The 16350-nt window shown below is 39.0% G+C and overlaps 2 protein-coding genes across 5 annotated transcripts in view; one reads left to right on the top strand and one right to left on the bottom strand.

Annotated features, from left to right (window-relative positions):
- Positions 1 to 11868, bottom strand: part of chst11 (carbohydrate (chondroitin 4) sulfotransferase 11) — a 31101-nt gene extending 19233 nt beyond the window's left edge. Inside the window, exon 1 of one of the 2 annotated variants that reach the window (XM_056748395.1) lies at positions 11468 to 11868. In XM_056748395.1, coding sequence (XP_056604373.1) covers positions 11468 to 11570 — 103 coding nt within the window. In that variant the 5' untranslated portion in view covers positions 11571 to 11868. Of the gene's footprint in view, positions 1 to 11452 lie in introns of both variants that reach the window. The other variant, XM_056748393.1, reaches the window with a different exon arrangement.
- slc41a2b (solute carrier family 41 member 2b) overlaps positions 1 to 16350 on the top strand; it is a 66658-nt gene that overhangs the window by 48368 nt on the left and 1940 nt on the right. The window contains exons 11-17 of one of the 3 annotated variants that reach the window (XR_008906725.1): positions 14472 to 14565; positions 14692 to 14825; positions 14898 to 15095; positions 15349 to 15427; positions 15603 to 15682; positions 15829 to 15929; positions 16148 to 16291. Coding sequence is in view for 1 of the 3 variants with exons in the window: in XM_056748391.1 (XP_056604369.1) it covers positions 14472 to 14565; positions 14692 to 14825; positions 14898 to 15095; positions 15349 to 15427; positions 15603 to 15682; positions 15829 to 15861 (618 nt within the window). In the remaining 2 variants the exon portion in view is untranslated. Of the gene's footprint in view, positions 1 to 14471; positions 14566 to 14691; positions 14826 to 14897; positions 15096 to 15348; positions 15428 to 15602; positions 15683 to 15828; positions 16292 to 16350 lie in introns of those variants that run through there. The other 2 variants (XR_008906724.1, XM_056748391.1) reach the window with 2 other exon arrangements.

Raw genomic sequence — 16350 nt, 5'->3', positions numbered from 1 at the left:
TCATCTGGTGGAGAGTGACGGTTAATGCCGCGAATGTACATTTATACACTTGTGTGTGTTCTTGTTAACATTTATTTTCTATTTTTTGAGAATAAACAGATTAAATGCAGTGTTTTATTTTAAATATATTAAGTAATTTTATTAAACGTAAAAAGTGTAATAGTAAATGAACGTGGAAAACATTTGTTTTGTTCTCTTTATTTAAAACTAATACAATAAACATGACAATTAAGGAAAAATGAACTTTACTATTTGACAAAACAATCCACAAAGCCACAGAGGTGTAAAATAAGCAGTGTGACAAATGTCCCTATTGTCGGACGCAGGATATATTACATCAGTGTCCTAAATTGTTCCTCATTTTCATTCACTTCTTCCCCATATAGTGGACTATTTCATTTTCTCTATAAAGGGAAGTAGTGAAGAAGTGAGCGAATTCAGACGCAGATTTCAGTAAGTTCTTGGTCAATTGTACACAAACAGGTTTTCAGTACACACTTTAACTTTTATATACACACAGCAGTGTCTCATTTAGAGGATAGTAAGAGTAGTGAAAGATTAAAATCAGACAAATTGATGTCTAATGACTTGCTGTTTGGCGCACCTCCGGAGCTGAAGCATCAGTGTTTGCACTTACACAACACTGATATTTGTTATTTTTAAGTACACATGCACAAACAAAGAGAAGACACTTTCCAAAATCTGGAATTGAAGTCAGGCTGGTGGTCTCTTGCGTTTCAGAGGAATTGTGTTTTGCATCCGCGTGTGTGTAAGCGTGAACCCCCCGGTGTGTGATAACACGTCTGCAGGCTGGAGAGCCATCTGCCACTCAAGAACTCCATCCATCCATCCATCCAAACACGAGAGACAGTCAAACAATACATTCCACCATATTTACAGACCACAGACGGTTTGTTTAGAGATAATAAGGGCAAGATGGTAGCACATGCTGAAAGATAGGAACTCATAATTAGATTCTATATCACCACAACAATGACCTTACAAGGACTATGTCCAACTTCACACGATCCAACCGGCATCCGGTGAGATCTCTGTAGGATTTTCTACATACTGTACATGATGATGTAAATAACTGCGAGAGTCTCGTACGGCTTCCGAGGTGCACATCATCGCACTCCATGACATCACGGATGATGCGATAAAGCTCAAAACCATCGGCGGGCTGTCAACATCGTCTCCTGGCCGTCGCTAAGCATCGCTCTGTGTGCCCATGTGGGAAATTAGCTAGTCGCAGAGACGGAAGGAAGTGCTTGAGTCAGCTAAAGAAGAGAGAGAGAGAGAGAGAGAGAGAGAGAGAGAGAGATGAAAAAAGGAAAAGAAAGTTGTTGTCCTCTCTGCAGTCATTGTTCACAACCCAATTCCCAACAATAACCGACGGCGCATCCCGATAGTATTATACACATCCTGGTTTGGATTTGATTTCTCATCCCTGCGACAAAAATCAGTGAAGATTTTTTCGTCCTGTTTGGAGCTTGACAGCTACAGGGACCATTCACTTAAGCCTCGCTATTGAATTTCCTATTTATCTATTCTCTGCTTTTGATATCAGGTCATTTTTTTGGGAAAAAAAACACATCTAACGGCACCCGTGGGTGACATCAAGCTGCAGGCCTGGCAGATGGCTGGCGTTTGTTTCTGCCGGGGACTCTGGGAAATAAAATGATACTTATGCGGCTTGAAGCAAAAAATAAGTGATCTGATAAACTCTCCGAAGTGTTTACGCGCCGTAAGTTTTCGAGAGTGTTGGGGATAAATGAAAACGCTTCTCTTTAACCATAGTCATCTCACACCAGATTTACTGCTCTACAGTATCTAACACCACAGTTTTTTCATTGATTCATTCATAAAAATGTGCCAGAAATAAAATAAATCACTTTAAATAGCAGCTCCTAAAATGTGAATCAATCACTCTAAATGAAACTTAATTACACTTAAGCATTTGGGTTGTATAATAGTATAAATGGCATTTCAGAAGTAGTCCACGAGGCTTTCAGGCTCCAGAATGTTCAAAAAACACCATAAAGTGATCTATAACACAAGACAATTGTCTGCACATTGACTTTCATCGGATTAAAGAAGTCCTTTGGAAACTGAAAGCTTCTATACTTTTGTGTTTTGCATAAAAAACCATCTGGTTTAGAGACGATGTCGACTGGGTGTACTGTCCCTTTAAAAACATTCTGACCACAAACTTTCCTTGTTACTTCCTCTACGCTTGATTGTGTTTCAGGGATGTGTAGACGGCCGTCGCCGTGGTATTTTAAGTGCGTAGTAACTATTTCCAACATCTTTTGACAAAACTCAATCATTGTTAGCTAAACATTTAAATGACTGTGTGTTATTTTAAGATGAAAAAGATAGAAATGTGAACGTTCAGGCAAGATCATTTAACGCTCAGAATAGATGTTCTGTGATTCTCTGCGCTTTCCAGTCTCTATTTAAATCCACGCTGGGTCAGAGTTTCTCCTCTCTCAAACGTGCTTTAACCGCAAACCACTACACCACAAGGGAGGACAGAGTCGAGAAAAAGAGAAGAAGAGAATGAGACCAGTGGAGAAACGGACGCGAGGGGAAAAGGAGACAAGAGGAGGAGAGGTCAACCAATAGACAAAAACACAAAAGAGAGAAACCAAATAGCAACCGGTGAACAGACACGCAGAAGCTGAATATAAACCTCTCTGTTGAGTGGGACGACAGCTTCAGAGCATCAGAGGCTCTATAATCAGAAAGACCCGCTGGAAGTCTAATGTTTGGAGAGAAGCAAACAGCCGTCAGCCAGATGCTCAGAAAACAAACGACACGACAAGACTTCAGCCACAGAGTTGCTTCTGTCATCATCACCTCTGTGCTGTTCACAAAGTCTCTCTCTCTTTCCTTTAAGGTGTCAAAACAACTCAATGTGCTTCAGTGTGTTGAGAGGATATCGTTTATGTTTTCTATACACAGTGTGAAATGTACTGAACATACAACTTCAGTACACTTTCATTTTTTCTTCCGTGCACCATTTAGCATCAGACCCCATTGTGTAGCTTGTGAGCAGTGTTATTTTGCAACCTCATGAAACTTACACCCAGGGTGGCGTAAGGAGAAGAGTCATCTTCTGGAGATCCACTTTAATGCTCTCGTCTGTAATTTTCAAGTGACTTCGAGGCTCTAATGGGCATTTTATTATGTTCGGATCTATACTCTGTGAGAAGGAAGGAAGCGAGCATCCCTCATGTACTACAACACAAGTTATGTGCTCTCCGATCTTACAACCCCCTTACCAGAAACATACTGTGGTGTTTTACTTTACTGCACTTTTGGGGGAGAGGGGATGGGGTGTTATACCACCAGTGTGCTTTACATATAGTACATCTAGTCTTTACGGGTCACTGGGGTGCGTTTCCCAAAAGCATCGTTAGCCAACTATGGTCGCAAGTTCTGTCGTTTCAGCATAGTTCAACGATCCCAAGCAGCATCAGAAAGTCGTTCCTTACATTAACATTTATGTGTTTATGCATTTGGCAGACGCTTTTATCCACAGCTTCTTACGTTGAATGATACTATACAGAAATAACGTATCTGTTCATGCATGTTTTGATGTTGTCACTAAAGATATCGTATCGATCATAGCGACACACAAGTTTGTGCAAATAGTAACTCCTGATTGGTCGATTTCAGATAGATCAACAAATCGGCTCGTTTAACAGCATACATGTCACGGTTTCAATCCGATAGCTCCCCAACTTTTTCCACATGTTTAAAAATGATCGTGAGGTCGGGAAGTGATCTTAAGTCACTCGGCTCGTAATTCCTCGCACAACATACGAGCCGCGACCGTACGAACACTGACGATTTCCTCGCGATTGGAAAAAAATCACCTAAGGCTCATACGCCAGCAAAAATCACACTGTGTACGACGCCTTTATTACTGTGCAGTCGAAGTTGACAAGCCTTTTTTTTATTGCTTAGATCTTTGCAAAACCCAGTGACGAACATACAGGTTGACTAATAATAATGATTTATGCCCAAAAAATAAAAACATTAAATATGGAGATGCGAGGTCTCAGAAGGACAGCAGTGAAATATAAAAGAGCCACAAAACAGCTGTCAACAGCGAGGCTTCATAAAACGAAGCCTCATTTTCATTAACAATTTCAAACACACTGTTACTTTGCACAGCAGCTTCCCTTTGTGTGGCAAAATTGACAAAACGATCAGCTTTATGTGTCTGAACAGCCAACATTCAGTAATAAGCAATGAAGTGCTCTGCACTGTGAGTCTGTTTTGGCTCTTTGTTGTGTATCACTGTTTGCAGCATGCGCTGAAAATCAGGCCCATAAATCACCCGCTACCCCTTACCAAACCCTTGTAAGGGCCACTGAGACTGTTGCCATGACAACACGGACAGGGAAGCCCACTAATGGGGTGTCTTAATGTCACACTTTTAAAAACCTAGAAAATTCCCCGCAGGAATCTGCTTTAATTGGAAAAGCGAACAACACATTAAGGAAAATTGTCGGCAACCAAACAAGTTCTTAATAAGCAGACTTGTCTAGATTTTATAAGTAGACTTGAGGGAGACGACCCAGACACTTAGCACAGCACCTACACTTAAACACACATGTTCACATGCATTCTATACTTTTCTCTAAATATCTCAGTATACATTCCGGCTATAATCTCTCTTCCCCTTTCTGTAAGCATAAATACATCACACAATACAGTTCTGACAGTTACAGAAATACACACACGCCACAAAATTACAGACAGGACAGTGGGGCGGTGCACACACTGTACCACATAAGGACTGTGTAGGAGACTTAGATTCCTAAGAAGAGAGATCTCATGTCCACACACAACAGAAAAGCATGCACACACCCCACACGTGTGAACACATGTTTACACTCACACCCCCTTCCCCCCGAACACACATCACATACACTGTTTCCATGGTGATCACTTCCACCCTGTGAAATTAGTTTTTTCTCATCTCACCCCTTTTAACATTTTCTCATAGACTTCTACCTTCAGCCCAAAGGCCACTGATTTCAATAAGGCAACAAACTTGACACGCACACGCTCACAGTTGTGCACGCACATGCATGTGTAAAACAAGTATCTAGTGTTTGCTGAGCATCAGTGGATGGTGATGGATACTGTAACACACTCCTTTGGTTATTAACAGTCATTTTTTAAAAGCACAATAGTCTGGACAAGCCAAACACACATCTTTACAAGCACACAAACCTACACTTACACACTTGAACAATGTTTTCCTTATTAAAAACCATGATTCACTTTTCAAGACGTAATTAATTCTGAACACATCCCCAGACTCGCTCTGTGTGAATGAGAAAACTTCTGAGCTTTACCTTTACTTTGGCACTGAAGGTTATGAAGAAAAGTCTTGTGAAAAACTGTATTTTTCCAATCGAAAGTTAAGCCGTTTTAGGATTATTAAAATCACGACTCAAACCCCCAGATTTTCATTACTTCTAATTTATTCATTGCAATAATAGGATTTACTTTGTTTCAATTGCTATTGTATCAAAATCATCCAATTGAGACATTACAATAATTGAATTTTTTGATTATAATTACTACAAATCTATTATGCTTCACAATTAAAATTTTATTATTTATGATGGACTATAAGTTATTATATTTAAAAATAAATAAGATGTAATCATAGTAAATATATTAATAAAATATCAATAATATGAATGTAATCTATTTTGGCATTAACATATTTAAACGTAAATGTAATTAATATTTGAATATTACTTAATATATCAATAAATAATATTAATGTTTGGTATGGCCTATACATAATTACACATACATATAAATATTATGTAAATAATACTAAATGAATCAATAAAATATAAATAATATTAATGTAATATATTTTGGCGTATACACAATTACACTTAAATATGAATAACATTTAAATAATAATAAATATATCAATGAAATATAAATAATATTTATGTAATATATTTTTTGCCTATAAGTAATATAAATAATAATTGAATAATCCTTAATATATCAATATGAAAACATTAACATACAAATTTTATCGTAATAATTATTTATATATTACTGTATAGCATAATTACAATAATTAAGATAAACAATAATTTTATTATATAAGTAAGATTATTTTGCAACAATGAGATTTATGGAGGGGTTCTAAATTGTCACTCAAATTAAAAAAAGTGCAAAAATAGGCTTGCTTTTTCTCATTCCACTTTTGCGTAATAAGTCCCGAGATTCCACTTAATACCATTAGAGGACACAAATCGCATCTCCTGACGTGGGTCTTTAAAAAGTTTATTTTTCTCGTATTATTTTTCGGGTGCTTATCATAATTAGGTTCCCAGTGCATTCCATCACTAACCAAAAATGTGGCCTCTCCCCATCGTCATGGCAACCGGCAAAAACAATGTCAGAATATGGTTAGGGTCCCACTTCTCTCATTATCAGCCTGTGCATGCGCAGTCACGCAGAAAGATCAATGCTTACTGTATCAATACATTCTCCCGCGAAACACCGACTTCAGCATACACTGACACCCAATGCACTGCATAATGACTGCAGCGGGCACACTGACACGTCGCTAATGAGCACACGCACACACATGCACTCTCTTTATATGCCTGAAGGAAAGATTAATCGCAAATGAGATCCCTCTGATGTTTCAGCGGTTTCTTCTAGACAGCAATGAGATACCATTGAGTGCAATTAAGGACTTAAATTATAGTCTCCTGCTTCTCAGGTTTTTCTCCTGAACCATAGAAAAGATCTCCATCATGTCACACATTGCTCGGATTCTGAAGTCTGCCTTTGAGAGTTAGAGATTTCAACATGAACACAAAGACTTCTTGTTTTATTACGTGCCATGTTATCCGTGTAAATATTACACGTCATTTGTGTCGGATTTTATTTCTCCTTTAAGAAATATATGTAAGAGAACTATCTGAGATTCAACAATCTCCTATTGCTCCATTGTTTCTCTTATTTATATTATTACTATGCAAATTGATTGTATAGAAATACTACAACATAGTAGGGCTGCTCGATTATGACGAAAATCATAATCACGATTATTTTGGCAAATATTGAGATCCCGATTATTTAACACGATTACTCGCTTTTCAAACAACATAGAACAAAGCTTGCCTTTTAAACTATGAATTCAATTGAAAAATAAATGAGCACAGTTGAACCATTATAAACAAAAACTTTGTGATGTGGTTTTATAACAAAAGAAAAGAGAGGATCCTTGCTAAATAAAATGCGGCTTAATAATGGTTTTACCTCAATTTTATTGTTTTTATAATTGTTGAAGGCCAAAATTGAAAAAATACGATTAATTTTGATAAATTGCACAGCCTTACAACATACTGTAGCGTAAAAGAAAATGCAACAGATCTATGTTTGCAGCACATATATCTTAAGAAGGTTGTTTTACAAAACAATACAAAAGAAAGTTGTGTGTGAAGTAATAACTTCACAACGTTTGTTTGTATTTGTATTTCCAGCTGTGACGCCACTTTCACAAAGATATATAGTAAGAAGGGCAGTAATGTATTCACAGCATAATTGATCATTTTGGTCCTGACATTTCTCAGCAATAAATGTTCATCTGGTTGTGCACAATGATTAAATCATCACAACACAAACTCACTATAACATTTATTACATTGTTTATTTAAAGACCCGTTTCCGAAAAAAGGAATGTCAGGGTCTGTAGGATATAATCGTCCCTGCACAGACATCCCTTCTTTCCGCCCAGAGATGGGCTGGCTGGCATCCAGATGTTGGATTTGGCAAATGACACTTTTGCTATTTTCCACCATTAAGATGCGACTCCTCCCACTACACACAGCACAAGCTGTGCTTAATGAGCTGACTTATAAACCGCACACATCTGTAGACCTTTTATCTCACACACATGGCTGTAAAGCACAGCACTGGGAATTACTTTAACAATTAACCATCAGACCGAGAGAGAGAGAGAGAGAGAGAGAGAGAGAGAGAGAGAGACCGAGAGACCGAGAGAGAGAGAGAGAGAGAGAGAGAGAGAGAGAGAGAGAGAGAGAGAGAGAGAGAGAGAGAGAGAGAGAGAGAGAGAGAGAGAGAGAGAGAAAGTGACAGAAAGCATTTGTGTGTCTGTCTGCAGCCGTGCCTTTGGACATAAAAATGAAACAAGGAAGTCATTCATGTATTTCAGATATGAGCGTTTGTTCAATTGACATTTTCTGACACAAGTATATTGGGATAGGCAATGTATTTGCCGTGGCTGTGCAGGTATGAAATGTGCGTGTTTTTGCATTTGTTTTAGCCCCAAAGCATGAATTAGCGCATGAAGTGTGTGTCAGTCGCTAAATTCACTTTGTTTCGGCATATTGCGGATATCAACCAAATTAGTCTGGTGGGCTCCAGTGGCACGAGCTATTCCCCTAACAACTGTCTCGCTGACGCACGATCCAAACAAAGAGAATACGAATCAAACGCTGATCCCTTTAAATGATGTTAACACACTATTCTTGTTACAATCATTTGTCTAAACGTAAATTCTCCAGATGAATTCCAGTGTGCAGATTGAGCACGTGGGTGTTTGTCAACTGCTTGAAATGACAACGGCCCGATCACACAAACAGGATATCCTGCATGTGCACTTCTCAAAAAAACAACATTGAGCTCAGAACTGAGACGCAGACGAGCGCCTACCCATCTGATTTGAACTTTGCGATGGCATTTCTTTCCGGTTGGCACGACCTTTATCAGTCATGGAGATCAAATGGCGAGGCTTCTCAACGCCCAACAAGAAAGGTTGGGAAAGTCAGCCAGACGCAGAGAGTTAGAGGATCTTATCTGATTCTTTGCTCTAGTGTTGTGAGTCTTCATCTCAGGCCGGAGTCACCAACCCTTAAGGAATGTTGAACTCCCCAAAGACATTCCATGTGTCCTTTCTCTTTGAACAACTCTTTGTTTCCTTTCTGCTCATCTCCCCCCGTTCTGTGTTTCTTCTGTCTCTACTTCCATTCTGTCGCAGGGAAACATTGTGTCAAGAATGTATCAGCTCATATGTTTCTTAGGATTCACTTATAAAGACCAAAACTAATCAAACCATTTTGACAACACGACAGAAGTACAAAATTCATGCGGATGGTAGAGTTCAGATCTCGGCTCAGTGCTGAGGTTTCATCATTGACTTTTTGCTTTCGTTTGGGTTTCTTCATTCATCATAAACTCGCTGGAACATATGAGGTCAGCTGTGTCTCACAACTCTGGATGTCACGGTTGCTAAGGCACTTTCTAATGTGAGTGTGTGGGTTTTACGCTGTGCGTGTTTCTGGAGGATATGTTTGTAGGTTAGAGTGCACACACAGAACACCTGCCAGTGTGAAACGTTATGAAGACTGTTGATTTAAACTTTGTTTATAAGCACAGACTTAGCACAGATGCTTCTATAAACATCTGCATACCCCAGCAGACGGTGGGTTGCAGTGATCTACCAAAATGCGATGGGAACTACACTTTAGCTCAAATCAAACAAGGCTTAGTTCAACCAAAGACAAAAGAAAATTCTGTGACCTGTATTTTGAAAATGGACACAAATCCACTGTGTCATTTCTTTAAAAAAAGTCCTAAACAAGTTCTGAAGGACATGAGGTGAACAAATGTGACCCTGGATCACAAAACCAGTCTTAAGTAGCATTTTAAGTAAAAGACAAAAATAACTTGTGTGGGTCAAAATGATCGATTTTTCTTTTATGCCCAAAATCATATGATGTAAAGATCATGTTTCATGAAGATATTTTGTAAATTTCCAACCTTAAATATATAAAAAAAAACTTTATTTTTGTGAGTGTATCGCCTGCCACAGTGCCTCTGATTAACAACTTCAAAGACAATATTTCCAATATTTAGATTGTTTAAACAGTTGTATCTTAGCCAGATATTGTCCTATTCTTATAGCTCATACTTCTATAGAAATCTTATTTATTCAGGTTTCAGATTATGTAAAAAAAACTCAATTTCGCAGAATTTACCCATAAAACTGGTTTTGTTGTCCAGAGTCACAAATGTTTCCAGAATTTTGCGTTTAATTTTCCTGACTATTAGCGGGTTTGCAACTCTAATCTCATTACATACAATTTTTATTAATGTAATGATCACACACAACAATATTGTTTTGCTTATTTGCATAATTATGTCGTGTAACGGTTGCAAAGCAACGTGTAACGTTACTCCGCGTATTGCGCAATGGGTTCGAACGCAGTTCGGTTCGAGTCCCGAGCTCAGGCTCGTTTGAGCTCATCCAAAACTCGTTCCAGTATCCCGCGGTGGAAGCAACAGGTCGGATGCGTCGGCACGTCAGATCGCGTCCGATGATGACACTCGCATTCCAGCGAACTGCTGGGAACCTCAAATGCCGATGAGTCACCGTTTCCAGAGGCAGGCCGCCGTTACCAATTCGGTTTCTCGCTTCTGCACTTCTTCATTGTCTTTGTCTGGAGCTCCCATCCGCAGCGGATGGGCATTCCCAATAAAACAGGTGACAGCATGCTTCGGTTGAGCAGAACGGAAAAGTATAATTACACACCCTACATCATTCTTTCATCAATCTATTGCGTTACGGGTTGCCACATCTGTATGCGCGAAGCGCGTGGTGTTTCCGGGCCAAAGATGTATGGATGGAGTCGATGTGATAAAATCTCAGTTTCAGGAAAATCAATCAAAAACTGCAAACCGTCAACATTTTTTATTCTAATAAAACCAGATTTGTGGAAATAAAGGCAGATTTTTAGCCTACTATTATACGAACTATAATTATAATTGAATGATATTCAAAAAAAGATTTATTCAATAAAAAAAGTATTTATTGTGTTATAGCCACACACATTTTAAGCTATATTCAACCATACTGTAGTAGGCTTATCCACAATGCACAATTGCTGAATTGCAGATCCACTTGAGACTTTAAATACATTTCCCATCAAACCTACAGAAACAGCATCGCCAATGCGCGTCAGTTTTAATGTACAGTATAGATGTTTGTAAAGCATGTCGGCTCTTTGATCTCAAACATTTTATTGACTGCTGTTGGCAGAGGCTCCACGAGACAATGCCACCCCTACTAAACGCAAACCTTCACAACGGACCCTTGCTAAACCCAAATCGCGCACGCATTGGATAGACAAAAAAGCCCCGGAACGCTATTATACATAGACAGTAGCCAATTGGAGCTTAGGTGCGAGACAGCGCATCATTCACTCTCCACACTGCTAATCGACGCGCTCTTCAAAGACCTCATTGACTATTAATGACACATTCCTCAACACCGAGACAGCGGTCAAAACACCACGTCAAAGACAAAAGAACATCTCGAAACGGCCATTAAAGCCTTGAAAATGAAACCATCACGAAGTCCTACCTGGTTGGAACATACTTTGGAAGTAGAAGATGACCAGAATAAAAGATCCGAAACAAGTGGCCAGCACCATCCGGCAGATCCTACTCATCCTCATGAGGTCCAGTAGCGTCTGTTTCATGGCTGGGCACGGAGAGACGGAGGGACGGGGGCTGCCTGCCGAGCCCCGTACAGCGGGTTTGTGTTTGATGCTGATGGTGCCTCTCGCTGCTGCCGCCTGCGTCCGTGTCTCAATGAGCTCAGCGCAGCTCCCTGGAGTGCGCAGCCTTCCTCCGCGCACTAGACTACTGGAGACTACAGCTGGGAGACTCCGCCCCCTTGCCGAGTTCTTTACAGATACTTTGTGAAAAAAACGTGCGCTGGCTTCGAATGAATGTGATGCATGTAGTGATGGTTATTTCAGATGAGAATGCTGTGCCAGTAATAACCATTACCATGGTAACCTTATATTCCTTTAAACAAATGCAGAAATAACAGATGCCTTAATTATCTTAAATATTGATACGGTCAACATTTGTATTAGCTCTAAATTATAAAATTGTAAATTGCAAAAATGAAGGAAAATTTGAAAAGTCACATATAAAAATGTAATAGTCATTTTGCATTGGTTTGTGCAGTAAATACATGCAGTGGTGCTGGATTGATGCCATCTTTGTATGCCGATGTTGAACTAAACACCCTACTTTCATCAGGGGGAGAAAAGCATTTAAGAGAACAAGTTCAGCACACATGGATCGCAAGCTAAACATCTTAAGAGACTTTGCTATGGAACAGACAGAAAATTGAACATATATCCCTGAGGGCTAGTGCAATGTATTTTTCTTTCAATAGGAAGACCAAGAAACATCATTTAAATAATATGAAGTTTACCAGGACACCAAACCAACATAGATTGAATGTTAGCCTGTTTGCTCTTTCAGCGAATAGTCGCAATGTTTCCTGCTCAGACAAAATGACAATCACAGAGGGAGCAAATCACGAGCTGAATGAAGTGACTGTCCTCAACTGAGATACTGGATGTGGAGAGAAAATGCAATAGAATGTTATTAATGAATTACTTGATAAATGAACGACAGTTTCACCATCATCTTTGATGGGTTTCTGTGGGTGCAAATAAGTTTGTGCTAATTGTCTGAATTCAAATTGAAAATGAAGTCACCGTTTCCTGCTCAATAAGGAGCCGCTTTAATTCAATTATGCATTCATGGTCCGCAGCATTCAGTGCTGAGTGAGGCACAAGTGTTTAAAATTCATGAGAGATTTTGCATCCTGGACCTGCTGATTAAAATTACTTTCAGGGTGTCCGTTCCCAAGAGGACATACTCATGGAATTAGCCCAGAATTACAAGGTCACGCTGTTTATGTCTTCTGAGACTGTGAGGGGGCAGAGAGAAGTTTTACTGTACAGTTGAATGATCGCACAGAAAGCCAAATGCATTATTATATTGTGTCGGGTGGCTTGTGGGTAATGCAGATATTATTTGCCAGCATTTTCTAAAAGATGTGAATGGAAGTGTGACTTGTGCCAGTTTAGAGTCAGTATAAGCCGCCTGGACATGAGGTGACCGAAGTAAATGTGTATTCTAATGTCACTTGAGGAAATTAAAATGCCACCAGTATTGAGTTGTTCCACAATCCAGGCCACAATATGCATGTTGTGTTTTGTAATATTTTTAAAATATTTTAACAAAAGTGCACTTAGAGGTACACATAAATGATTTCAAACTCTTCAGAATGGTGACCTTCCAGGAACAGGATTGCAGACCCCTGAACAAGGCACGCAAAAGTGACTAAATGACAAAATAATTAAATGAAGCTAAACTACAAATTGTTCTTGAGTTTAGATCATATCCTATATATTTACCCCTTCAAATAGGCTATTAAAGTAAAATGCACATGTGAAAATGGAAAACATCCTTCTAAAAATCTAGTTCCAGCAATCTTCTCTTGAGTTTGGAAGCCTGTAATAATTATTAAGCTTTAATAGGATCATTTAGAAAGATGCACCCTTAAAAAAGGTGAACAGAAATAAACACACAACTTTTAAACATTTAAGTTTGTTCACTGTGCATCTAGATCATAAACTACATGTGAGGCAATTAACAACGTTTAATTTTCCTTTTAATTTATGCACAAACAACAGTTACACAACAAAACGGACAATATTTTAAATAAAAAACAAACACACTTATCCCATGTTACAGGAGTTAACATCGCGCCCTCTGGTGTTCAACAGGCACGCCCGACGACGCGCGGGCACAAACTCTCCTGCGCGGCCACGTTTCCGTCCAATCAAGTCGCAGCGCGAGCACCACTCAGGTTCGTATTTGAGGCTTCGGTCAAATGATCCTCTTCAGCGGTTAATTTTGTCTTTAACGGGTAGAAATGATCGTTACCGGGCACATGTTTCGGTTTGTACCGGCCCGAATGACCCCATGACTGCGGGGAATGTTGAAAGATTTATGTTTGAGGATAATTAATGTTTTTTTTTTTATGGAAAACACGGAGGCTAACGTTATTACACACAGACGGCGCCATAAAGGCACATTTCCCACATTTAAGAAAGAGCAAGATTATGTGCGAAATAAAACAGTCGGTGTCTTCCATTCACACTGTTGTTAAGTGAGTATTTAAATGAGTCTAAAACGAGCTGTTTCCGCTGTTAAATGTCTGACGATGGTTAGCAAGAGCTAGTGTTATGCTAACCTGCTAACTTACCATAACAACAAAGAGAAGGTGTAACGTTACATGAAGAGAATGAACTTAAATGAACCTTTATGGTATTCGATATATCAGTCATACACCCATATATATATTTATACCATAATGTGTATTTACATATATATTTTTTACTGCTATGTAGTTTAAATGTATTCAGAGAGAGATACAGGATGTTAAACGTGTATTTTGTTTTGTGGAGTTTCTGTCATTATTAATCCACGGTAAGGAGCCCTTTACAATATCAAAAGTGTGTTGGCCATGAATTTGTTTTGTAAATGTCATGGTTGACTTGTGTTCTCAGATGGAAGGAGACAGCAGCACCACTGACGCCACTCAGTTAGGAATAACAGGAGAGTTTATGACTGGAGGGACATATGTCTTACAGGCACAGGATGGTAAGGACATGTGGTCTTCATTGATCACATGTGTTTTAAATGAATAAGGAAGTAAAAATAAAAGCTTGGAAGCAAGTATATGTATTCAGCTACTGTATTGCACTCACACGTTTTCTTCATTTACAGATGACGGAGATGAAAGTTTTAATGACAATGAAGACGGAAATGGCAGCAAAGATAATTTCAGAGAGCAAGATATTTACCTCCCTATTGCCAACGTGGCCCGCATCATGAAGAACGCCATCCCGCAGACCGGAAAGGTACTTTTGTGTTTTCATTGTGTATATTCTGCATCTTTTGACTTTATCTCATGTTTGTTGTTGTTATCACAGATCGCAAAAGATGCAAAGGAATGTGTGCAGGAGTGTGTGAGTGAGTTTATCAGCTTCATCACGTCCGAAGCGAGTGAGAGATGCCATCAAGAGAAACGCAAGACTATAAACGGAGAGGACATTCTGTTCGCAATGTCCACGCTGGGGTTTGATATGTACGTGGAGCCCCTTAAAGTTTACCTACAGAAGTTCAGAGAGGTAATGTTTACTATTTTCCAGGCATATCAAAATCACACTTTTATCTTTTTTAAATGTCCAGATGTATCTTGGAAAGCGCCACTTGACATTATGAGAATATTGTAGTGTTCTGTAAAAGTATGAAACATTACTGACGAGTCCAAATACAGGGCAACAATAAAAATTTCTTGGGAGAAAACATATATCGCCATACCATGAACCTCATGAATATCAGTCTATTTTAGTAGTGAAGTTACATGCATATGTTTTCAAGGCAATGAAAGGTGAGAAAGGCATCGCTCCTGTAACCGGCAACGAGGGCCTTGGAGAAGAACTCACTGATGAGACTTTTAGTAAGTGCAAACTATATATAAGGTGTCGATATATCTCTTTGAGATATAAATTCAGATTTATAAGCAATACAGTTATGAGTTTCAAAGGATAAAACTGGTATTGTCATCAAAGAATAGATCATACAGCTGCTTTGGAGCGTGGCCATTAAGTTTTGTTTTACATTTTGACTTCTAGCCGGTCAGATACCTGCAGGACTGATCACTGCAGATGGCCAGCAGCAGAATGTGATGGTGTACACCACTTCATACCAGCAGGTAAGAATGTTCATAATGCTGTTCTGCAGATATGAATGAACAGATGAATACTATAAATCTGACTGCTCCAAATCATATTCATATATTTTTAAATAATTACTTTGTGAATAAGTCTGGGTTGTGCATTTCTTTGTCTCCCGCTCTAGATCCCTGGTGTTCAGCAGATACAATTCTCATGACTTTAGAAAGGAGTGGACCTTGTCCGTTGGCCTGTCCAGAGACAAACTAATCTCTTACAAAGTTGCAGGTCAGTGCGGGAAGACGAAGAGATGGCTGGTTATCACAGCAGGGAAAAAAGTGCCTGTTGCCAGTCTTGCTGATTTATCATTCACTCAAGGGATGTCTTCTTAATTCATTCAGTATTATATTCAGGCCAATATTTCCGTAAGCTTGCTAAAGGTCCTTGGTGCAGGCCACACTAAATTATGAGTCATTATTTGTTCCTTGTATTTAACATTTTTTTAGAGGAAGGGGCAGTGGGAAAACATGATGGACCGATCTTTGACAGCGGAGGGAATTCTCATTTGATGTCTAAGGTCTTAATGAACCTCATGTGAATTATTGTAATGCTGTTTTTTCTAAATAAAAATGTTTGAATGTTGTTCCAGATTGGCGGATTTGAAAAACACTTCAATAGATTTAGTTGCATGTTTACGTTTGAATGGTTT

The sequence above is a fragment of the Triplophysa dalaica genome, chromosome 5 (genome assembly GCF_015846415.1).
Source record: "Triplophysa dalaica isolate WHDGS20190420 chromosome 5, ASM1584641v1, whole genome shotgun sequence".
Lineage (NCBI taxonomy): Eukaryota > Metazoa > Chordata > Actinopteri > Cypriniformes > Nemacheilidae > Triplophysa > Triplophysa dalaica.
Note: the sequence above shows the minus strand (reverse complement) of the source record. Positions and strands in the feature narration are given on the sequence as shown.